General features: G+C 41.5%; 1 protein-coding gene across 1 annotated transcript in view; it reads left to right on the forward strand.

Moving 5' to 3' along the window:
* Positions 1 to 25827, forward strand: part of SMC5 (structural maintenance of chromosomes 5) — a 3018525-nt gene that overhangs the window by 260100 nt on the left and 2732598 nt on the right. The window contains exon 3 of the mRNA XM_044064368.1: positions 16288 to 16340. Coding sequence (XP_043920303.1) covers positions 16288 to 16340 — 53 coding nt within the window. The remainder of the gene's footprint in view (positions 1 to 16287; positions 16341 to 25827) is intronic.

Here is a 25827-nt window from a genome sequence, read left to right on the forward strand (position 1 = left end):
GTGGTACATAAGCAGGGGGGGTACACATTCTTACCCCTCCACAGACTAGCCATGGCATTGTGGAATACAGCTTTGTGCTACCAATTGCAACTTACAAGTTCAATTCTTGCCAGGAAAATTAAATACACTGGCAGACAGACTAAGCAGAAACCTCATGGACCCACACGAGTGGAAACTGGAACCAAGGATTTTCAACATGTTGACAAGCAAATGGTGGAGCACAGGTATAGACCTGTTTGCCTTTCCCCAGAACTACCAATTGGACAATTTTGCACAAGGACTCCCCACAAACAAGCCTGGAAAGTGGATGTTCTGTCCTTCAGATGGAAAAACCTATCAGTCTATGCCTTCCCCCCTCTGCCTCTACTCTCAAAAGTACTACTAAAAATCAAACAGGACAAACCAAGGATGATTTTGATTGCTCCAGACTGGCTGCGCCAACACTGGTACCCCCTCCTGTGCAGTGTGTCATGATTATCTCCATGGCACCTGCCTCAGACTCCTTCCCTGCTGTCTCAGCAGGAGAACCAGATTCTGCGCCCTCAGCTTCCAACACTGAACCTTGCAGCCTGGCTAATTACTCTATCTCTCTTTTACCATTCCTCAGCAAACCTGTGATGGATATCATTTCATAGGCAAGGAGGCCTAGTACTAGAAAATCTTATGCTGAAAAATGGAAAAGATTCTGTGCCTGGAACTAATCTCAAGGCATGAGCACAGCAGCACCCAATTTACCTCTGATTTTACAATACTTACCCGAGATGTTTCACAAGGGCCTGTCTTTTTCCTCCAATAAAATCCACACCTAAGCCATTTCAGCTCATTATAACACAGAACCTCCCCTCTTCTCTCATAGGTTTCATACTAGGCTGTCTGCCCTAGGGCACTTACAAGCCTAGCCAGAGTGTGTTTGGCTTTCGCCACCCATTTTAAATTAATTTTGCTATGCCCTTTTTTAAGGTTAGTATACTGTGCCTCTGTCTAACAGTGAGACAGAATTGATACCCGGAGTAAATCTACGATCTCACATCCACTCATCAAGATTCCTCTTGAAGAGAGTCAATGAGGGACTCTGCCTAACCTGGACTGGGATTTTATTCCAGAGTGAAGGGAGCCTCTGGGTTATGAATCTGTCCCTCCAGCATGTCCTATTTATTTCAGTGCTGAGGTTCAAGTCTCTCGAGCGTGTAGCTCAATGGGATTTGGATTTTCTGAGGTGCAGCATGTCCATTAATTCCGGGTTGGACATGGCTTTATACGTCAGGCACAGATCGCCTCTGAGCAGGCGGTATGCCACTGAGTAGAGCTGGAGTTTCTTTAACTGGGCAGCATATGACATCTGTTTGAGCCCTTTGATCCTCTTGGTAAGGTACTTTTGGGGTCTTGCCAGTTGCTGCAGGTGTCTGGTAAGGTACATCCCAAAAGGGGCATTGTACTCAATTATGGGCCTGATGAGGGATGAGTAAAGAGGCACGATGACCTCCCCTGATCTAGATGTGAATCCCTTCATGATTAGGTGGGCTATATAAAATGTTTTTCTAACCACTTTGGCCACGTGGTTTTCAAATGAGAGATTGCTATCAATTTGGGTCCCCAGGTCCCTAATTACTTCTTCCGTACTTAATGGATTACCATCTATGTGGTAATTTGTGGGCACTTTGTTTTTGCCGAAGGGGATGACTATACACTTTTTGGCGTTTAGCTTGAGGCCATGGCTCTGGCACCAGTTGTCTGTTTCTATGAGGCCCTTTTGTAGGATGCTTGTGTCAGCTGGAGAGTCTATTATGGTGCCCAGTTTGCAGTCATCTGTGAACTTGGTCAGCCACAGTCCTTCCGTGTTGGTCTGTACCTCCGAGAAATATATACTGAACAAGAGAGGTCCCAGGACTGAGCCTTGTGGGATGCCACTTGTAACTGGTTTGGAGTCTGACATGGCTCCAGCAATTCTAACCATGTGGGTTCTGTCCTTGAGCCAGTTTGTAACCCATCTAGTGACATAGGGGTTTATATTTAAGCTGGTGAGCTTATCTATAATGCCCGAGTGGGGTATTGTATCGAAGGCTTTTGCGAGGTCCAGGTAGGTTGTGTGGACCACCTTCCCCTCGTCAATGGCCTTTGTGACTGTTTCAAAGAAATCGACCAGGTTTAAGAGGCAGGATCTGCCCTTAACGAAGCTGAACTGGGTAGGATCCAGTGTCTGTAGGTCCCCAATATCTTTATTTATGAGGTCCATGTTGATCCTTTCCATAGCTTTGCAGAACAAGCTAGTCAGGCTTATGGGGCAATAGTTTGCAGGATCCGTTGAGGCACCACCTTTGTGGAGAGGGACCACTATTGCTGTACGCCTCTCTTTGGGTACATATCCTGTAGTAAGGCTGAGATTGAACAGTAGTTTTATGTTTGGGTTTATTTCTTCTTGGAGTTCATGTAGGATGCAGCCCAGGACACAGTCTGGTCCCATTGATGCTGTGTTTTTTGCTTTGGAGAGGGCAGTTCTTACCTGAGCATCTGAGATGTCAGGGGGGCAGCACTCTGCTGGGATAGATATTTGCCGTTTTTGTGGGGAAGGTGGGGGGGGGACTTTGCTCTGAACCTGTCAGCTAGGATGTTGGCAAGGTCTGTGGGTTCGGTGTATTTTTTGTCATTTTGGACTAATTCTGAGCATATCTGGGAATTCCCACCCAGGTTCCTAACATAACTAAAGAAAGCCTTGTGATTATCCTTAGTATCCTGTGCAATTTTTCTCTCGAAGCTGGCCTTAGACGATTTTGAGTGCCCGTAGTTTTTTGCCAATACTGATCAGAGATGCCTTCCCTTTTTGGGATTTTGCTCTATCATGTAGTAGCTTCCTCCTTCTATTGTATAGTTTGTTTATGGCTGGGCTCCACCAGACAGGACGCCTGCCTTTGGAGGATTGGGTCTTGGTTTTGTTTGGGATTGCATGATCCATGCATTCCTGAAGTTGTTCATAGAATGCATTTATAAAGGATTCTGCGGTCTGGGCCGTATATTCCACAGGCCCGAGGGCTTTGAAGGATTCCACCTCAGTTTTGAGGAGTATGAAATTTGCTTTAGAGAAGTTTTTCACTGTGGTTTTCTGGGCAGGGGCTGGGGTCGAGATGTGAATATCTAGTGAGATTAGTTTATGGTCTGATCTTACCAGTGAGGGATACACTTCTGGTCTGGAGCATAGAGTCCCCATGTTGGTGATGATCAGGTCCAGTATGTTTTCTCCTCTTGTGGGAGTGGTAACAAGTTGTTCCATAGCATTTGAGTTTATAAATTCTAGGAACCTTTGGGCTAGGGTGTTAGAGCTAGAGTATAATGCTCCCAGTCTATGTTTGGGTAGTTGAAGTCGACCAATATAATGATGTTTGGAGAGACCTTCATATTTTCCAGTGTTCTCAGGAAGGCTGTGTGGGGTTCCTGGGTTTGGGAGGGTGGTCTGTAGTCGGCTATAAACTGGAAGGCAGTTTTACCCACTGTTAGTTGCACATGGATAGTCTCTGATGCTTCGTGCTGTGCCACCTACCTGGAGGCGTGGGTATCTTTGACGGATATTGATACTCCCCCTCCTTTTGTGGTTCGGTCCAAGTTTTGGGGCCGAAAAACATGGTATGAGGTATAACCTGGTAGTGCTGGGGTGCTCTCGGGAGCCTTGAACCAGGTTTCTGTTACTGCACAGATATCTATATTCTCCATGCTAAGGAGAGTTTTGAGTGTGTGCATCTTGAGGTTTAGACTTCTGGCATTGAGTAGCATTACTCTTGGTTTCTTATCCCTTGTGATACCTATGGAGATGGGTTTGTCTTTTTTGAGCCTTGCCTAAAAAAGGCACTATGGGATGGCAAGAGCCTTTGCCAATATCCAAAAGCCCAGGGGTGACAGGTGCAAGCCGTCCCTAGCGAAGCATCGTGGCTTGTCGAGCATGTCATCCCAGGCTGACAGGCATTGGATCCCCTTTGAATGACACCAATACTTAAGCCAATTGTTGAAATTGATCATCTTATCTTCATATTGTGGCATTATTGTTGGTGAGGGTAAGATGCTACTCAAGGTCAGGGTCATACCGGCCTGAGCTACATGCTCGGAGAGCTCCTCTGTCTCTCCATGTAGTCCAGGGTGGTACGTCTCAGGTCATTCACACCAGCATGGACAATGAGTCATATTTGTACTTGCCTAGGAGTGACCTGAGTGCTTGTGTTATGTGGCGGATCCTAGCACCTGACAGGCAGCTCACCGTGACCTTCTCCTTGTTCAACCTGGTGAGCGGGACGTCAGTGTGCCTGACGATACTCACCCATTACAAGTGTATCAGGTGTGTTGTTTAGCCTTAAGGGCTGTGACTGTTCGGCACACTGGCTTTGTGAGCTGTGTGTTGCACGTGTTTTGTTTTGGGGTAGCGGTTGCTTGGGTGTCTGCTTTGGAGGTCTCTGTTGCTTAGGCAGATTTTTATTTAGAGCCTCAGAGTATGTTTTTGTGTGTTTGTGTCCACTGCTCAACCAGTTCCTCAGAGGGGCCAAATATTTGAGACCACCCAGGAGAGCTCAAACCCCAGCCTGGGCCCTTAACTTTGTCTTGGAGAAACTCACTCTACCTCCTTTCGAGCCAGCTGCTACTGTAGACTTAAAATTTCTTTCTTGGAAAACAGCTTTCCTTTTAGCAATTACTTCAACTAGAAGGGTATCTGAATTTCAGGCCCTTATGGCAGTGGAGCCTTTCATCATCTTTCATGTGGACAGGGTGTCCCTCAGAACCGGTCTGTCCTTCATGCCCAAGGTGGTATCCAGTTTGGCTCTTAATCAGTCCATTCATTTGCCAACCTTCTTTCCCAATCCACAGTATAAAGGGGAATGGATACTGCATTCCTTAGATGTGCACAGACAATTTGGATTCTACTTAGACAGGACTGAACCTCAAAGGAAATCTGAACAACTACTGGTGGCATTTGCTGCAGAGGGGAAGGCTATTTCAAAGCAAACCATTGCATTCATTGCTGCTATAAGCACCATGGAAAACCTATCCCCCAGGGGATCAGGCCTCACTCCACCAGGGCTGCATCTACCTCTACAGCCTTTCTCAGAGGTGTCCCTACCAGGGACATCCTAGAAGCTGCTACCTGGAGTGTTCTGTACATACTTTCACCAAGCATTATCATTTGCCAATTTTCTCTAAATCCAGAGCTGGCTTTGCCACTGCAGTCTTGCAGGGCTATATAGCGGGCCCTAATGCTATCTAAATTCCTCCTCCTAACCATAGCTTTGGGAATCTACCCAAATGTAATGACTGCAACAGTGAAACACGAAGAACATAGTACAGTTGTGTACACTTACCATAAATGTAGATGTTAGAGTGTATTTACTGTTGCAGTCCTGGTTACCCTCCCTCCAGCCCCCTAACTTCTTTTGGCTATACCTCTACTTTCCTTTACTATGCTTAAAAGCTTTTTTGGTGTATTTGCTTTTTTGTTGGAGGTATATATTTGTGATTTTATGTTTAATTGCTTCCCATTAGGGGGGCACCTGATATCTGGGGCAAGAAAAACTGATGTAATGGCGTCTGCTGCATGTTTTATACCCCTGACGACCTGACGTCATGAAAGAAGGGACAGCAACTGATGCAGGACCCAAGACTTTGTTAATCAGGCTGACTGAGGTCTACCTGCTAGCAGGTAACACAAATGTAATGACTGCAACAGTGAATACACTCTAATATCTACATTTATGGTAAGTGTACACAACTGTACTTTTTAACAGTAACACATCTTGTCTCAACTGTCTTTACTATCTGTGAAGAACAGCCATTGTTGCCTGAGATATAGCAACTTGCCACAATCTTGCTTTGCAGGTGTCTTGCATTCCATCAGAGAAAAACATTAATGTAGACAAACTGAGCAGGGCCAGGCCAAGACCCTCTTAAATATAAATTGAAATAGGGTGTCCTGAGGCATTTGATCCAGTTCTGAGGAAAAAACTTGGGTACATCTTCTTTTAGCCTCCATTCACAACAAACAGCTGACAAAGTTCTGCTCCAGGACTCCTTGGAAGCTGGCCTGGAAAATGGATGAATTCCCATATTTTTCAGACAGGAATATTCCTGTATACAGTTTCACCCTTTTTGATTGGTACCCAGGGTCATTCTGAAGTTTCAGGACTTGCCAAAGATCATTTTGGCGAAAACTTTCTGGCTTAGGCAGTAGTTGTTCTTCCTACTTTTGGAAGAGGCCAAGGTTACTTTATAGGCTGATAGGTGATCACTCGGGTAATGGCACAAGAGCCTTTACAAGCCTAGCAAATAATACACAGGATATAACAATCTATCCATCCATCCTCAACCCCTTTTTCCCATTTTGCGCATGGGGTTGGGGTGTTGCTTCAGCAGTGACCGTCATCTTGAGCCAAGGTTTACACCACCAGGAGGTGGCTAGCCCTACTGTGGTAGTTCATCAGTATCACTCAGTCGCACACACACTCGCACTTGCGACCAATTTAGTGTGTCCATTCCACTTACTGCCTATCTTTGGAATGTGGGAGGAAACCGAAGCACCTGGAAGAAACTCGTGTGGCCGCATGGAGGACATGCAGGTTCTGCACAGAAGGCACCCCAGCCGAGAACTGAACCAGAGAACCTCTTGCTATGAGGCGACAACGCTAACTGCTGCACCACAGCAGCCCCCCACACAGGATATAACATTATTTCTTACTACCCCAGAAATGAGATGGGTGGAGTGTCAGGGTACTGGGTCTTTGGCTGTTCGAACCCAGAGTGATTTAAAGACTGCCTCTGCCCATAAGGGGCATGGGCAGTACCCTTGGAGTGAATTTACATTTCACCATCCATTTATCCAAATTCTTTTTGATGAGAGTTAGGGATGTGCCTTGTTTTATGAAGGTGAGAAATGTATTTCATAGACGAAGTAACCTTTGGGATACATGTCTGTCTCTCCATCAGGTTCTGGTAGAGTTACAAGTAAGGCTCAAGTCAATGGAACTTGTAACTCTTGTATAATCAGAGAATGCCTTGTAGGTCAGGCATAAGTTTCCTCTCAAGTGATATGAGACTGAGTAAAGAGAGAGGGCCTTTAGTCAGTCTGCGTAAGACATGTATCTTAACACTTTGTATTTTTTTTAGTGAGAAACATCTGGGTTCACTTCATTTGGTACAATTGCCTGATTAGGTACATGCAGAAGGGAGAATTATACTTGATTATGGGCCTGCTGAGGGCCAAGTACAGTGGCACTATGATTTCCTTTGATCTTGATGCCATGCCTTTACTTGTATGTTGAGCTACACAGAAGGATCTCCTCACTACCATAGCTGCCTGTTTTTCGAAGTTTAGATTACTGTGTGTGTGTTTGTAGGTCCCTCACCACTGGGTCTACTTTTAGGGGGTGTGCTATCAATATTATAATTTGCAGGGATATCTGATTTACCGAAGGGTATGATTACACCTTGTTTAGCATTTAGTCTTGGGCCATGGTTTTAGCACCAGTCGTTTGTTTTTTTTAGGCCTGTTTGTAGGATACCAACATCGTTTATGGATTCTGTGATTACTTCCAGCTTACAGTAGTCACCGAACTTGGTGAGTTAGTGGCCCACAACATTGGCATTCACATCAGAGAAGTATATACCAAACAGGAGGGGTCCCAACACTGAGCCCCATGGGACACGACTAGTAACAGGTTTCTTATTGGAAGTGAATTTGCCTATCCAGACAGCATGTTTCCTGTCAGTGAGCCAGTTGGCTATCCATCTGACATTAGAGGTTTATGTCTAACTAAGTAAGTTTATCTATGATCCCAGAGTGGGGATTGTGTTGAAAGCTTTGGCCAGGTCTTGATAAGTGGTGTATACCGTTCTATCCTCCTCCATGGCCCTGATGACTTTCTCGAAGTCCACCACCAGAGTAGGCAGGCAAGATCTCCCTTTGACAATGCCAAACTGGATCTGGTCCAGTGTTTGGAGAGTTCCTATGTCACTATTGATCAGGTCCATAATAATTCTCTCCATGGTCTTGCAGAGACTACTCAGCTTATGGGTCTATAATTCCTTGGGTCAGTTGATGGGCCCTCCACACCTTGTGCAAAGGATGAATTTTGCTGTCCCCCATTCCTGTGGGACAAAGCCTGTTCAGAGGCTGTGGTTAAAGAGGGTTTCTAGTGGCCCTGATGATGGATTCTGTTTTAAACTGTATAAGAAGCATCCTGGAATGTTGTTGGGACCCATGGAGGTAGTGTGTTTGGCTTTAACAAGCACAGTAAGGACTTGTTCACTTTTAATAAACCTGTAGGGGATGGTTGCAGGTATTTCTTTTGGTGTGGTAGGAGGTATTGGGAGCGGACGTTTGAACTAAATTTGTTGGCCAGCATGTTTGCTATAGTTTTAGGCTGAGTGTAAATGTTGCTTTTCATGATTAACTTGCCACATTGCTGAGCTTTTCTCCTGAGGTTATGAACATAACCACACTTTTTTTTTTTTTTTTTAAATTATCTTTCACCTGGGAGACTTACTTTGTCTTGTAGTTTGTTTTGGCAGAGGTAATCCGCTCTCTAATTTTTTTTTTTTTTTTTTTTGCACTGTTTAGTTTGTCCTTTTGGGCTTTGGGGAGGATTTTTTTTCCTTTTGTTGAATAGCCCATTTATATTAGTGGTCCACCATAGTGGTTTATTTTTGCCAGTAATCATAGGTTTGATTCAGTCAGGTGCTGCCTCCTTTATGCAGCAATGAATGTGGATGTACAGTGCTTTTGTGTACCATTTAGAGTAGGCCTCAGTGTCATCCTGGTTTGGAGGGACTTGGAAGTTTAATAAGCTGTCACTTATTTTGAGGTAATTGGCCTTAACAAAGTTCTTAACAGGTTTGGAGTTTGGTCGGTGTTCTAGGTTGGCTTACTACTAAAGAAGATCATTTTGAGGTCAGATCTCACCAGGGAGGAGCATAGGAAGGAACCCCCCCCATGTTCGTGAGTATTCGGTCTAGGATATTTGTACCTCTGTTTGTTGAGCTAACTAGTTGCTCCAGGGTGTTTGCGTTAAAGTACAAAAACCTCTGAGCAAGTGAATTATGGGTCATATATCCCTTCCAGGTTATGGAGGTGTAGTTGAAGTCTCCCGTAAGTATGGTGTTAGGTTAAATGTTGAGATTCCAGTAGGTTTCGGTAGGCGGTGTGTTTTTCAGACTCATGTCTAGGGTCTGTAGCTAGCAAGGCTATGGTAGCTCAAGCAAGTCATGTCACTAGACCAGTCTAGTGGTGCACTTGTCCTTTATCAGCACTGAGACACCTCTTCCCTTTGTTTTATCCAGAGCTTATGGGGATAGAAATGTATGCAAGTCATTTCAGCCTTTGATAGCCAGGGTGCTTTCCATGGTTCTGAACTCAGTTTCTATGGCTGCACTTATGTCACGTTCTCCAGGGTGTAAGGAGTGCTTCCAGGGACTGCAGTATATTTAAACTCCTAGCATTGAGCAGCAGTACCTTTTAAGTAGTTGAGTGATTTGCTATATTGGAGTATTTAACAACTTGCCATGTCCTAAAAAAGGCACTATGGGGCTAGATAAAATTCTTGCTAGTAACCAAAAGCCAAATGATAAGTGTAAACCATCTCTGGTAAAGCATTGTGGCCTGTCAATCATGTCTCCCCAGACTGACAGATATTGGATCCCGTTGTTGTGACACTAGAAATTAAGCCAATTGTTGAAGTCAGCCATTCTTTTGCTGGTACTGTGGCATTGTCATTGGTGAAGGTAAGATGCTGCCCAAGGCTAGATTCATACCTGCCTGGGACACATTCAGAGAGCTTCATGTTTCTATTTATACAGTCCACTGAGGTATGTCTTTTAGGTCGTTTATGCCAACATAGACTATGACAGTCATACTAGTACTTGTGGTTTTAAGACATAAGTGCATGCGTGATATAGCATATCATGATTCCAGACAGCTCACTGTGATCTATTCCTTATTTAGCCTGGTAAAGGGGGACATCAGTATGTTTTACAAAGGAATCTTCATTAACTAGAATGTTTGGCTGTATGTTCTGATGCCTTATGGGCTTGGAAGCGGGGCTACTATGATTTTCAGAGTTGTGTTATGTGAGATGTTGTCTTTTTTGAGTGTGTGTGTGTGTGGGGGGTCACTGAGAGGTGCTTTTAGTAGGGCTCGAAGATTTGGGTAGATTACAAGTGAGTAACTCTGCAAAAGTAGGTCTGTGTGTTACTTCGCATTGGCAGTAAATTGTAGGGTGATATTCATTGTTGACAAGACACCCTAATCCCATGTACAAAATGGGTGAAAGGGGGTATTTAAGAGTGGTGAAGGTGGTGATGACGGTTATCCTCTGACCTTTCCTAATCTTCTATCAAAGTTAATTTGTAGGCCATTTCTGCCCATGGATCTCCCTCTTTCAGTGCTTTCCTATGGCAATTTTTTTAAATGGTTCTGCAACCTGTGCATCTAGAATACAGATGGCTTCTTCTTGGGATCTTAATTTTGTTTTAGAAAAATTTAACTCTTTCCTCACTTGAGCCAGCTTGTCAGACTAATTTGAGGCTCTTAGTATGAAAATAGTTTCACTGATTACTCTGACCTCTACAAGACGAGTGTCTGACTTGCCAAGTTCTCATGATGTAAGCAACCTTCTTGTACTTCACAAAGATAAGGACAACTAATCCCTCATTAATGCCTAAAATGGTGTCTGAATTTACTTTGAGCCAAGATGTCCATCTCGTCTCTTCTTCCCAGAAACTAAAAATGAGTAAGAGAGGATTCTTCATACTCCAGATCTCCACAGACAGCTAGGATCTTGGCAGAGATAAAAACATCAGATATTCTGATCGGTTATTCATTCCTTAAGATGGTAAGAAAAAAGGACAACTTGTATCAAAGTAGACTGTTACGACATGGTTGTCCCCTGCTGTCTTTTTTTGTTGATACCACTATAACAAATCAATTCCAGGCAGAGTCAAGGTACAGTCTAGATCCTTGGCTTCATTAGTCACTTTTTGGAAAAGGATGGACTCTTAAGTGTTCTAGAGGCAGCAACTTGGTCATCTGTGCATACTTTTACAAGCACTACAAACAAGATTCCTTTTGCAGGTCTAGAGCAGGTTTTGATAGGACTCTTGGGCCTTCATCCTTCCTTTTCCTCCTGTTCCCAGTCCATCTGAGCCTTGAAATTGTACCCATATAGCCAAGGCTACTGCAGCAGTGATCAAATGATGAACAGTAGTGCATTTGTGTAAATAAATGTACCGTAACATTAGATGTTTAAATGATCAGTGCTACAGTAGCTCCTCCACCTCCCTTATTTTTATATGTTTTTTTGTTGCCAGAGTGTGGACATTGAATTTGATTTTCCTAGCATTGTCCATTTTCAGGGCTGTAATCTACTTCTTTCATTTGGCATAAAAGCTGTGAAGAGCTTGGAGCCTAGACTGTTTTTTTTTTTTTAGAACTTTGCTTGGGCTGTCAACAGTCTGGACACTTGGAAGGTACCCTTAAGCATTATAAGCTGACTGGCCATTGGAGCTTGTGTAGGATATAGCCCATATAGCTAAGCCTACTGCAGCATTCATCAAACATCTACCATTAGGGTAAGTTTACTTACACAACATACTTTCTACATCCCAGCCTTAACTCTTCATAACTGAGTGAGATCTTATTAGAGCTCTCCTTTGTGTAATGAGGTAATGCAGGTAATGAAATAAGCTAGGTGGTAAGCTACAAAAGTACCTCAGTAGGCCTAAAGTCTGCAGGATTGTGTTCCCCAATGCTTGTATTGCATGTACTTTCAGTTTTGGATAAAAATATTATTTAAATGTGTATTGTAGGGTAGTGTACATGTCCTCCTAGACACTCAGACCAAGACACAGTGGTAACAAATCAAAAGCAGGGATGTCTAGAGTTTTCTTGGTTTCTGACTTTTAACTGTTTGACAAATAGAGACACCATCCACCTATTCCTTTGGACTTAAAACAATGAGTGACTTGTACCTTGAATTTGTGATATGCAGTTTATAAACGTTTCCTTAATGATACAAGTGTCAACATCCTCTAAGTAGAGGAAACCCTCTGAATCACCTGTTTTTATTGCTGAGATTTCTGATAGTTTCATGTTCATAGGTTCATAGGTTGGTACTAGGCTGTCAGCACTAGGGCCTATACAAGCCTAGCCATAACAATTCCCTGGCTATTTCTTCCCACATTTACTTTCCTGGGCCCCTGTGATTTTTATTTATTTTTTTAAGATGTTAAAACCATATGGGGATAGGAAGTTTCCAGGTCTATACTTTACTCCTTGGGAGGTGGACGTAAAGCCCATTGGATGCAAAGGACTCTGGCTGGGTTGCCCTCTGCACTCCAGAACAGAAGGCACAGAAACATGACTGAATTCTGGAATTTTGTCCTGATGCTCAGATTCCATATGAGGTAACGGGAGGATTTTGCTGAGCAGATATGTTTTTCCCATGGATTTCAGTCATCCTATCATATATTCTCTGCTGCAACATTAGCAATAGCTATCTAATAATTCCTTTTGTTTTTAATCTAGTTGAGAAATCTCTAATTTTGGCTCCAGGTAGTCGCGGCACTGTCAAACTCCTTACAATGTGCATTGAGGTATATGTCTGTTTTAGAGAAAAGTAAAGTCATCAGTGTCTGTAATATTTGGGTCTATATTATATCCTCGAATGCTTAAAAAAGCGAACGCTGATTGATCAAACTTATTTTTGTCAAACTGCAAAATATCGAAGCCGCAGAAACTCAAATTTTTTCCTTGGCAATGAATTTGGTTGTCCGTTTCTGTTGCTTCGGTATTTTCAGCGTTATGGTGGAAAGTTACCGGTCTGATTCAGGTAAGTGTGCGATTGTGTGGATGTGAGTGTTAGGGTTAGGGCTCGGGTTAGGTGTGTGTGCGATTTGAGTGGACATGAGGGTTAGGGTGGATTTAAGTGAGTTGGGGTTAGGGAGCGAATGAGGTGAGTGTGCGATAGTGATGGACCTTAAGGGTTAGGGTTTGGGTTAAGGTAAGTGTGTAGTTAGTGGTGTGTGCATAGTTTAGTGTAGGGTTAGATATCAGATTTTAGGTGTGTGTGTGTGGATTTCTGTTTGGTGTGCTTGTGTTGTGTGTGTGTGTTTTGGATCAGCGATTTTGTTTTTTTTTTTTTCTCCCCCTGGGAAAAAAATCGCTGATCTGACAGTTCGAGATTGTAAGCTTTCGCTTAAATTAGGTCGATCAATCAGTGTTCGCTTTTTTAAGCGTTCGATGATGTAATATAAACCCTAATATTTTGTGGTTTCCCTGTCCAAGTGTGTGCCTTATGAACTTTCAAGTCTAGTTGGTTCAATTTTAACCTCATGCATTTTGTTGTAGAAACACCTGCTGTCATGCTTCAGTAAATGTTCATGTTTGATTTCCTGTGATTGGTGGTGGGATATCTACGTAATATGCGTCATGTATGAAGTTCTTTTGTTGTGCTTATGGCTTCTTGAAGTACAGGTGGATCTCTTGTAGGTATAGTTATCTGGCAACTAATGCAGAGGTCTAAATCCCTGAGCTGAATGAGCTGCTTCTTGTTACCTGGGTATAAAGTTTGATTCCTTCTACCTTCATTAACCTACTGTGCGACTCTGAGCAACTCTCTTAACCAGATAGGGCTCCTGGGTCACCCTAAAAAGGAACAGTTGTATCCTGTGAACTTACATGGTCAGCAAACATATGAAATAAAATTAGATAAAGAAGTAATTTTACATATGTGTGTGTGTTTGTGCTTATAGCTTGGGAATGGCCTTGAGACTTCATCTTCTGTGTTCCAAATCTACTTTAAAACTTTTCATAGATACTTAATGTTGTGCTAAAAATAGGATTGTATATTCCTTGAACACAAGGTAGTAAACACTGCCTGAGATTACCATTGTTACTTCTTTGAAAGTTGGCTTACAAAGTGCCTTCATATCTGAACTAAAGTAAGATCCTTTATATAAAAAAAATATAGTTCAGATAAATGCATACTGTTAGTCCAAACCAAATTTTGCTTCTGTCAAAAGGCAACTGATGTAGTAAGTTTTGTAATTTTTTAAAAACATGTTTTCTTTTGTTTTACAGCTATGGTGTATGAACAGTAAAGTGCATCTTAGTTGTGTTTTAATAGTGGAACCAGACTGGGTTGTCCTCCTCTTTTTTTTTTTTTTTTGTCCTGTCATTGTGTTTATATTTGCAGCCATCAGGTGGGATGGGAGGTGGAACTCACAATGTCAAGGATTTAACTGGTATGGTAATGAAGAAAAGTTAGTTTTATTTGCATATAATGTTTTTCACTTGATAAATCCAGAAATACATTTCAATGTTGTGGAACTTTTTGAGGCAGTTTTTTCAGGATATAAAATAAATCAAGATAAAAACAAAGGTTGGTTGTAGTAATAAACTATGCGCCAGCACTTGAAATTGTTCAGCATTGCTCATATCTATTGGGACATGTGATGAAGGGTGATAGCCTAGTACCTACTTATGAACCTGTTTAGGTGTATGGATTAAAAATGATTATTGTGGCAGCTAAAGATATGGGGCAAGAGGTTAAGCAAAAGATAATACAAAAATTGTGAAGCTGGTAGCTCTTGATTATGGATTTTGGAGAGTTAAGATGCAGCAGTGCAATTATTTTTAATCTGTTTAGTTTTATGTACTGGTCAGGCATATTTTTATAAACTACAGGTGAAGTTGTGAATGTAATAGAGTTGAAGGAAAATTATTTGGGAAGGGAATGGAATGAGACATGAGTTAAGTGGGGTAAATTCTTTCCACAGAGCAGTGTGGCTTATGATTACTTGATCTGAAGGGATGTAGACGTGTAAGGCTTGTATACATAACACAAGCAGAAGGCTGCAAACGAAAGTGAAAAGCCATAATTATGAAACAGGGGGGGGGGTCAAGAAATAGGATGACAATAGGATTTTGGATGCAGGTCTTAGAGAAAACAACCACTAAACAAAATTTTACATTTATGAATTAGCAGAATGTATTCTATGAGCGAAGTCTAAATAGGAGTGGAGAAAAGATTTTTACCAGTGAGGATGACTCCAAGTAGGGTGTAGAAAATAGGCAAGAGGGGGCTAGAATTTATTAGAGAAATTAGCAAAAGGGACCAAGGTATTGGGAGAAAAAAATTGGAAGGCAAGATAATAGAGTGGGAGTAGGATAAGTAGGAGTTTGAACTTGCAGGTTAGAGACTGCCTTCTGTACTAGGTGTAGATAGCACTCCACTATCCTTGTTCTTTGCCTATACTCTGCTTAGTGAAAGAATGGCTCTGGATGAGTTTTTCCTTGAGTCTAAAACAGAAGCTGTTTTTAAGGGGATGATCAGTAGGTTATATAAAACACTGCATCATAACTATAAAAATGAATTGGAAGACGTTAGAAAAAGTAGGGAAGAGACCACAGAAAGGTATTATACAAAGGAAAAATGGGAGGATATCTGTTTGGCACAGAAGTGTGCAACACAGTCCAGCAGGACTAGAATTTTTGCATGCAAGTGGTTTCGTAGGTATTTTTATACCCCAAGCAGACACCAGAGAAATTTTCTTCTGGTAGATGGCAATTGATGGAGGAGTGATGGTACAAAGGGAGGCAATTGGCAGCATGTCTTTTGGGAATGCAGTTAGTTGGCAGATTTCAAATACTTGGTCAAAAATGTTGAGGGAGCAAATAATTTTAACAAGGCAAACTCTTCTTTTGAGCTAGGACATAAAATCTAAATTGTCTAGCCTTGTTAAATTTAATGAAATTGGCCGCCAAAAAGCAATTACTAGACAATAGAAATCAAAATTGAAACCATTATAAATGAAGCACTGAATATTGTAAAGAAGATAAATGAACTGACTGTGAAATCTTCATTAAAGAAAAGGAGCAAATTACACAAAAATAAATGGAATATGTGTGAACAACACTTGCAGAATAATGCTCTTACAAATGTGTGAAATTTAAGGGAGGGCAGGACCTGAACAATTTCTGCATTGTTGGAGTAGTGTTAAAAATATGTATAATGCATCAAGCTAATGAAAAATGTGTACAATATGTTTCCTTTTCTGTATGTCATTGTTGGAAATGTTTGAAATTAAGAAATGTTAAAAACGTGCTTATTTTTATCATTTACTAAATGAGCAAGGCCAGGTTGAAGGTAGGAGGGAATAATAGCATCCTTTATTGTCTTGTTTTGAATCTGCTTCAGGTTTTGCATATTTTATCTTTCTGATGACATAAATGTCAGCATGAATTCTCATACTTATTTTGCTTTACAGGTTGGACTGTATGTAAAACATGGATGTGCAAAAGGTTCAGTTGAAATTGAGCTGTAAGTATGGTGGTGAAACTAACAATATTAGTACAAGTAATTTTTTCTCCACACAAGTTAAGTTTTCCTGTTGCTATTGAATAGCATGATCTAAATACAATCACTGTGGCAGACTGTGAAATGGGTATATTTGTATAATGAAAGAAAAGCAACTGAAGATTGAGCTGACAGCTGCACTTGACAGATGTAACGTTGGTTTTGGATGTTTACAGAGAATGGAGACTGTTGTTGACGACATTTATAAGTTTACCCATGTAACTCAAAAATAGGAGGCTGCAGGTTATTTCAGCAAGAGGTATTGTTCCTGAATGTCACAAGTTGGCAAATAAATGCCCACTACATTTTGTGCCTTGTGTTAATTCTTTTTTTAAATTGTTTTTGACTTTCACTGTCTAACTGCAGTGAGCCATAATAATTTTTGCAGATTACGTCTGCATTCATTTTGCAGCATCAGCTACATGTGCGGTGTTGAACCAATATGTCATTCTACATTTAGAGTGATGATCTGTTGCTCATCTTCTAGTTAAGGAGTATCTCAGGTCTGTAGCCTGTAGCTCAACAGTTTGTCTCAATCAATGTATGAGATTATTGTTTCATAGTTTCATAGTATAGTACTAGGCTGTCTGCCCTAGGGCATTTATAAGCCTAGCTAAAGTGTATGTGGCTTTCGCCACCCCCATGTAATGATACAAAAGTGTTAAATTTAGTTTACTATGCCTCTATCTAGCAATGACACAGACATGACCCCCGGGGTAAACCTACAATCACCCATCCATTCGTCCAGATTTCTCTTGAAGAGAGTCAGTGAGGGGCTCTGCCTAACATGGACAGGTATCCTGTTCCAGAGTGCAGGAAGCCTCTGGGTTATGAATCTGTCCCTCCAGCATGTCCTATTCATATTTGTGCTGAGGTTTAGATCTTTAGCTCTCGTGGCTCTGATGGATTTGGATTTTTTGAGGTGGAGCATGTCCATTAATTCTGAATTGGACATGGCCTTGTACGTAAGGCACAGATCACCTCTGAGCAGGCGGTATGCTACTGAATAGAGCTGGAGCTTTTTCAGTCTGGCAGCATGTGACATATGCTGGAGACCCTTGATCCTCTTGGTAAGGTACTTTTGGGGTCTCTCCAGCTGCTGCAGGTGCTGGGTGAGGTACATACCAAATGGGGCATTGTACGCAATCATAGGCCTGATAAGGGAAGAATATAAGGGTACAATGACATCCTTTGATCTGGATGTGAATCCCTTCATGATAAGGTGGGCAAGGTAGAAGGTCTTTCTAACCACTTTGGCGACGTGGGTGTCAAATGAGAGGTCACTGTCAACTTGGGTCCCCAGGTCTCTGATTACTTTTTCCGTACTTAATGGATTACCACCTATGTGGTAATTTGTGGGTACTTTGTTTTTTCCAAAGGGGATGACTATACATTTTTTGGCATTTAGTTTAAGGCCATGACTCTGGCACCAGTCGTCTGTTTCTGTGAGGCCCTTCTGGAGGATGCATGTGTCAGCTGGTGTGTCGACTATGGCACCTAGTTTGCAGTCGTCTGCGAACTTTGTCGGCCACAACCCCCCCTATGTTTGCCTGCACATCTGAGAAATAAATGCCGAACAAGAGGGGTCCCAAGACAGAGCCCTGTGGGGCTCCACTTGTGACTGGCTTAGAGTCTGACATAGCTCCAGCTATTCTGACTTTGTGGGGTCTGTCCTTTAGCCAGTTTGCAACCCATCTTGTGACAAACGGGTCAAGCTTATGGGGCGGTAGTTTCCAGGGTCTGTAGAGGTGCCACCTTTGTGGAGTGGGACCACTGTAGCTGTACGCCAGTGTTCAGGGACGTATCCTGTAGCAAGGCTAAGATTAAACAGCATTCTTATGTGCTGGTTTAGCTCCTCTAGGAGTTCACGTAGCACGCAACCCAGGACACCGTCAGGTCCCATGGATGCTGTATTTTTAGCTTTGCTGAGGGCAGCTCTCACCTGGACATCTGAGATTTCAGGGAGGTTGCATTCAGCTGAGATATTTATTTTGTCTTTTAGGGGAGAGGGAGGGGAGAAATTTGCACTGAACCTGTCTGCCAGTATGTTGGCAATATCTGTGGGTTCAGTTCTAACTTTCCTGTTTTGTCTTGTATGCCATTTATTTATGTCTGTACACACACGCTCACATGCACACACATGCTCACATGCACACACATGCACACACATGCTCTCACACACACACACACACACACACACACACACACAAAAGGCAAGCTAATCCCATTATTCCAGATCATGATGTCAGTCTTATTCCACATAAACTGCTGCAAACCTGTGGCTGCTTCATATTTCTGTATGCCACCATACTGATTTGTCATCCAGAATCCTGTTTTGGACTACTCAGTCTCATCCTTGCTGCTTCATTTGTTTGAATCTGCTCCAAATGTGTTTGTATTTTGCAAACTAGAATTGGTGGTGCAATGAAGTTAGTCTTTGTAGGTTTTTATTTTATATTATTGCAACTGAATGAAAGGGTGGTCAATCTTCGGTTGGCTGTTATATGTAGTGCTCTTGTGGAATCATCTGTTTCAATTAATAGGTTTGGGGTTAGTTGGCCAAATATACCCATACATGTTAGAAAGCTAGTTGTCTTGTTAGCAGAGAGGCGTATGTCGAAGAATTAAGACAGTTTTTGCCTCTGCTTATTGACACAAGACATTAACTATTTAGTGAGTGGGAGGAATAGTGGGTCTGGCAGAATTCTGAATTAAAGATGAAGCAGCTCATTGAGTCATTACTACAGTAGTAACAGTGAAGGTGATGATCAGATTTAGAACTTGTAGGAAAAGTCCAAACCGCCCCAAAGGACTATTTATACAAAAATGGTTCATTTTTTTGGGAGTGACAAAATGTAGGGAATATTATTATTTTTTTAAGCTAATCATTGAATCATTGTTTATGCAATTTTAATTTACTTGTTTCTTTAACAGGCAGTTTATTTTGTTGTGTATTCTGTCGCTGGAAGTTGAGGGCTGCCATTTTATTTTGCCAATGTATACATTTGTAGGATAGGTGGTTATGTTTGCTTTTTCCTTTCTTTCTTTTTTTTTTTTTTAAATCTTTAATGAATTACTTGCTTCCACTGTATTGACTGTCGTAAGTAGCATCAGGCATTGCTTCATTCTGTTGTTTCCCTGACCCAAATAGACCATTGTTTATAATACAACTTGATTCTTTTATTACTAGGCATTAGCATTCACATCCATCTTGCCTTTGTATTAGCTGCAGTAAAAATCTGTTTTGAAGGTGGTTTCATTGATTTACTTATGAGTCAAGATGTACTGTTCTTCTGTGTAAGGCGTGTTAGTGTAATTTTGTCCTTCTGAAATATTCAGCTGGTCTAGTTTTGAATACTGTCAAACTGCTTGTACTCTTACAGACTTGTAAGATTTCACGTGGCGTGTAGGAAGAGTGATGTCTGTAACCAGAAGCCTAATGCTTGCAGGTATTGGGACAGCTTGGTACCTGGAACTTTCCAAGGCTTCTTGGTCCTTCTGCTTGTCCCATGTTGCACTACCATGATCTTTTCTCAATATAATTTGCTGTGCACAAGAATTCACACTGAACAAATGGTCCTAGGCAGTTATTTTAAACACCTTTATTGAATTTTCACTTGTGACATAGGTAGACGTTCATTTATATAAAAGTAATAAAACTATATTAAGTTCAGATTTGGAAACATACACTATTTGTATATACCTTTTAATTATTACATTATTCATTTCCTGACTTCTCTTAAACCTCATTCCTCCTCCAAAACATTCTTCCGCATGTATTGTTCCCACAGTTTCCATTCCTTTCAGTGTAATTTACTCCTACCCCTTTCAAAGATCCCACTTCTTGTTCTCTTATCTCTTACTGTATTCACTACTTCAAGTATAATTGGTTTAGATTTTGATTTCCATTTTCTAGTAATTGTTTTTTTGGCAGCCATCAGAATTAAACTTAACAAAACCTTAGTATGTCTAAGCAATTCAGATCCTGTATTCAAACTAAAAAAAAAAATTCCTTAGTTGCAATCATCTGCTCAGCCAGTGTTTCTGACAGAGTACTGTGTAAGGAAATTTGTCAGCTCGTTACACCCCAAAACATGTTTGCAGTTACCTCTTTCTTTTCCGTCACACCTCTAACATATGCCATCAATCTGAAGAAAAATTCTTTAGAGTCTGCTTAAGGTGTAAAAGTATCTGTGCAGAGATTTTCAGGCAAAAATACTAAATCTTCTTATTGTTGCAGATAAAATTCTGCTTCTCACCTGTAAGCAATATTTGCTGCTGAAAGCTAATTATTTCTCTCAAACTTTTTTTAAGCTACAAAATAGCAGTTTTAGGTGGAATATAAATACATGACAGCATAATCCACACCCCTTGCCAGTGGCCCCTTACTACTACAAACCTGTCATTACCTTTTTTTCTTCTATCACGTCTGTACCTGTGAGACCATTGGCATTCCAAGATAATATGGACAGTGTCACATTATAGTTCATATGTTAAGAAGTCGCTATTCCTACCTGTTACATATGGAAATTTTTCTAAATGTTTATTTTCAGCTTTACTGATATGTGCATCCATTAATGTTTGACAGGTTAATACTTTGTACATGTTTTTTTCTTATCAGCATTGGGACTGTATGTGACATTTTACAAGAGTTTGGTTTCAATAAAAACCTCAACCCCCTCCAAAAAAACAAAAAAAAAAACAAAAATACCCCACTCATTTATAATATCCTCATAACCAATTGTCTTGATAGAAACATGCATCAAATAATGACGTTTAATCCTCCTAATAAGAATATTTGTACCAGACAGCTGCCAACACACACAAATTAAGCTTAAAAAAAAAAAAAAAAAAAAAAAAAACTGGGAATGGAGGGAGGGAGAGGCAACTGCATCAAACATTTACTGTTATGGTAAGTTCATCAACAATTGTAGTATGTTTTTCATATTGATCACTGCTGCAGTAGCTTTAGCTGTGTGGGCAGATTACCATAGCAAGCTACATTTGGGAGATGGAAGGAGAAGGGTCCAGAAGCCCTTGGAGAATGGTCAGAGCTTAAGAAATAAACAATTGATCTGGTGATCTGTCAAGATAGTACCTGGATACATACCTGTCTCTCAGGCAGGTCCTATTCATATCAGAGGCAAGGTTTAAGCCTTTAGAAAGGGTAAATTTAGTGCTATTTGTTTTGTGGATATGCCGGAGGTCAATGAAATTATGGTCTGACAGTCCCTTGTATGCCAGGAATAGATCTCCCCTCAATAAGCTGTAGGAGACAGAATACAGGGATAGGGCCTTGAGGCGGTCTGCACAGGGCATGTTACTTATGTCTTGTATTCTTTTAGTGAGGAGCATCTGTGAATGCTCCAATTGTTGGATATGCCTGGTTGGGTACATACCAAAGGAGGTACTGTACTCAGTGATAGGTCTTATGAATGCCAAATACCGTGGAACAATGACTTCTTGGGCCTAGATGCCATACCTTTGTTTTATAAGGTAGGCAACATAGAATGATTTCCTCACTACTGTAGACACGTGATGGTCAAAGTCTAGATTACTGTCTGTGTCTCCAAGTCCCTGACTCCTAGGTTAACCTCTTAAGGGTATGTGTGTGTGTGTGTGTGTGTGTGTGTGTGTGTGTGTGTGTGTGTGTGTGTCAATATGATAGTTACCAGGGGTGGATGATTTCCTGATTGATACTATTATGGATTTCTTGGCAGTTTTAGTTCATGGCTCTGACACCAGTTATCTGTCGGTCCTTCCTGGAGAACATTTGCTTCAGTGGGGGATTTAATTACAGCTTTTAATTTGCGGTCATCTACAAATTTAGTCAGCCAGAAGCCACTGATATTGGCTTTGACTTCAGAGAAGTAAATGCCAAAAAGGAGTGCTCCCAGAACCAATTCCTCAGGGACTCTGCTCGTGACTGGCACTTTGTAGAGGGACTCCTCAATTCTAATTTCCTGGGTTCTGTCTGTGAATCAGCTGGCTATCCATTTGGGTGACATAAGGGTTTGACCTAACCTCTTGAGTGGGTCAGCAGTGCTGGAGTGGGGTATTGTCAGATGCCTTGGCCAGGTCAAGGTAGGCAGTATGAACCATTTTGCCATCCTCCGTTGCTTTGTTGACCTCCTATAAGAAGTCCATAAGGTTGAGTAGGCATGACCTGCCCTTGAGAAAACCAAATTGGGTTGGGTCCAGTGTCTGGAGGTATCCTATATCTTTATTGATCATTTCCATGTTGATTCTTTCTATGGCTTTGCATACAAGACTAGTGAGATGTGTATCTGTAGATGACACACTTTTGTGCAGAGGGACGACTGTTGCTGTTCTCCATTCATGAGACAAAGCCTGTTTGGAGGCTGCAGGTATAGTAATTCCAGAGGGCCTGATAGGTCATGCTTCATGCTATTTACAAGGCATCCCAGGATATTGTCTCGACCCATTCATGCAGTATTCTTGGCCATAGGGAGAACATTAAGGACCTGTTCACAAGTGATAGCAGGGGGAGTTGTATTTGATTTTATTTCCAAAGGGAAGGTTGGGGGGTAAAGTTGGAGCTGAATTTGTCAGCCAGTAGGTATGCTATACCTTCTGGCTCAGTATAGGTGGATGCACTAACACTGAACTCTGCACACAATTGTGTATTGCCTTTGAGGTTGCGGACATAGCTAAAGAATACCTTTTCGTTTTCCTTGATCTGGGAGGCCAAATTTGCCTCAGATTTGGCTTTGGTACACTTTATTTGTCCTTTGAGTTAAGTTTGAGAGTGCTTTTATCCTGCTGGGTGCTGCACCTCCTAATTTTGCCATGATTTTCTTCCTTCTGTTGTACAGCCCATTAATATTGTGTTTCCACCAGGATGGCTTGTTTTTTTTTTGAATTAGTTCTTTATTTTCAAACAACTATGGCAGCCCACACCATTAAAATAAACTATTTTCTGTGGAGAAATTGTGTTCATCAGTTAGGCAACACTACTTTTAAACTGACTGGAGCAACTGTTTAAAAGTTTGTTAGTCTCGAGGCAGTCTGTTAAAACACAACACTCCTAGCTTTAAAATAATTTTCCTGAAAAGGAAAGGAATAAAAGATTAGTAAAAACTAAGAAAATGGAAATTTTTCCCCCAAAGGGAACTTATCTGTCCAGCTAAGGAAATCACAATCTGACCATGGATCCTTAGTCTCAGAAGGGCGTACCCTTTGGCAGCAGTAAAGCTCTGAAGGACTTCATGCCCAGACTTGCCTTTCAGTTAGCTCAGCTTCAGCTGCTTTACAGTTTGGGTGCATGGAAGGTGCCTTAAAGCTTTGGAAGCTGGCCAGCTGTCAAAATGGATATAAAACACACCCCTATTAAAATGCCAGGTTTGTTATATAAAAAAATGAGACCACAATAAATCATTTCAGAACTTTTCCACCTTTAATCTGACCTATAAACTGTAAAATTCAACTGAAAAACAAATCTGTTAGGGGAAAAAATATAAAAAATAAAAAAAACATGCAATAGATTTGTTGCATAAGTGTGCACACCCTTAAATGAATACTTTGTATGTGAACACCCTTAAACTAATAATTTGTGTGTGCACACCCTTAAACTAATACTTTGTTGAAGCACCTTTAGATTTAATTACAGCATTCAGTCTTCTTGGGTACACACCGGCCATCAATTAAAGAGGCTCTGATTAACCCCAAGTAAAGTTCAGCTGTCTTAGTAGGATTTTCCTGACATTTACTCAGTTGCTTGCTACAGCAAAAGCCATGGTTCACAGAGAGCTTAGAAAGCATCCAAGGGATCTCATTGATGAAAGGTATAAGTCAGGAGAAGAGTACAAAAAAATTTCCACAGCATTGGATATACCATGGAACACCGTAAAGACAGTCATCAAAAAGTGGAGAAAATATGGGACAACAAGGACGTTGCAAAGAACTGGATGTCCCTCCAAAACTGTTACTATTTGACTGTATTTGTAGCAAATTCTTCTGTGTAAGCTGTAGTAGCTGATTCATAGCATTTATAAGTGTTTGCTGTACCTGTTTCTGCCTGTTTTGTGAAAAAAAAGAAAAAAAGAAAAAAATATCTCTTGTTTTTCCTGCTTTACTAGTTTAGTCCAGTTTCAGAGTTGCTGATTCCTGGGCTTTGGTTGTAGTTCCTGTGTACTGTTTCCTTGCCTTATTTGGGGGAAGGGAAGCTACCTTGCTTACCAGTGGGAGTGGGAAGCATTGAGCTGCCTTTTGTCCAGTTTTGTGAGGTTTCAGCCAGTAACTAGTAGTTTATTGGTCGTTTTGGGCCAGTTTCTAGCTTTTCCAGCCCCTGGTATAAAAGCAGCGTTAAGCGTGATTTAGAGCAATTTAGCTGAGCTGCCACTGTTGCACACTAGGGCAGTGCGGTTAAGCAGGTTTAAACTATTCGGGCTACCTAAAGTCCACTCTTCAAATTTTCCTTAAAACTACCTTCCTCGAACTATACTACTGATCAAATCAGCATATCCTATAACTAAAAGATCATCTCTACTTGACTCCAAGTAGACTATTCTCTATCTATTAAACCTAGCACTTGCTCCTACAGTACTTATTACCTTGATACGGCACTCTTGTCATAGATAGTACCCCAAAAAGGCAACCCCCCATTTCTCGGTCACCCACGTCCACCGGAATCTTTTTTAAAGTTTTTCGTCTACCCTTCTAGCATGTCGAGGGATCAGTTGCTAGTGTCCTCTCCTGCTCAGCTGGTGAACCTGGGAATATTGAGGCAATGTTTCAATTGCCTCATGTACACAGACAACCCTCTCCTCCTCCCACAAAACACAAATACATGCGAGAGATGCAACTATACGGCCAAACTGGAGGCTGAGCTCTCTCAACATAGGACTGGCAAGACCAGTCAGGAGGAGAAGGTTACCACACACACTATAGACCCAGTCTCACATAGTACCATTACAACCTCAAATCATACACATAAACACACAGACATACTCGGAGGCTCTGATCAAAAATCTACCAAAACAGCAGAGGCCACCAAAGCAGACACCCAAACAACCACCACCTCAGAACACAACACCCGCAACACATAGACCTCACAGTCAGAGTGTCAAACAGTCACAGCCCTTAAGGCCAAACACAATGCCAGACACACTAGTCATTGGTGACTCCATAGTCAGACACACTGATGTCCCGCTCACCAGACTGAGTAAGGAGAAGGTCACAGTAAGCTGCCTGTCGGGCGCTAGAATCCGCCACATAACACAAGCACTCTGGTCTCTCAACAGCAGGTACAAATATGACTCAGTCATTGTCCACGCTGGTGTAAACGACCTGAGACGTACCTCCTTGGACTACATGAAAAGAGACATTGAGGAGCTCTCTGATTATGTAGCCCAGGCAGGTATGACCCTGACCTTGAGCAGTATCCTACCTTCACCAAGAATGATGCCACAATACAGAGATAAGATGATCA

The sequence above is a fragment of the Protopterus annectens genome, chromosome 2.part2 (genome assembly GCF_019279795.1).
Source record: "Protopterus annectens isolate FY-2018-M chromosome 2.part2, PAN1.0, whole genome shotgun sequence".
NCBI lineage: Eukaryota > Metazoa > Chordata > Ceratodontiformes > Protopteridae > Protopterus > Protopterus annectens.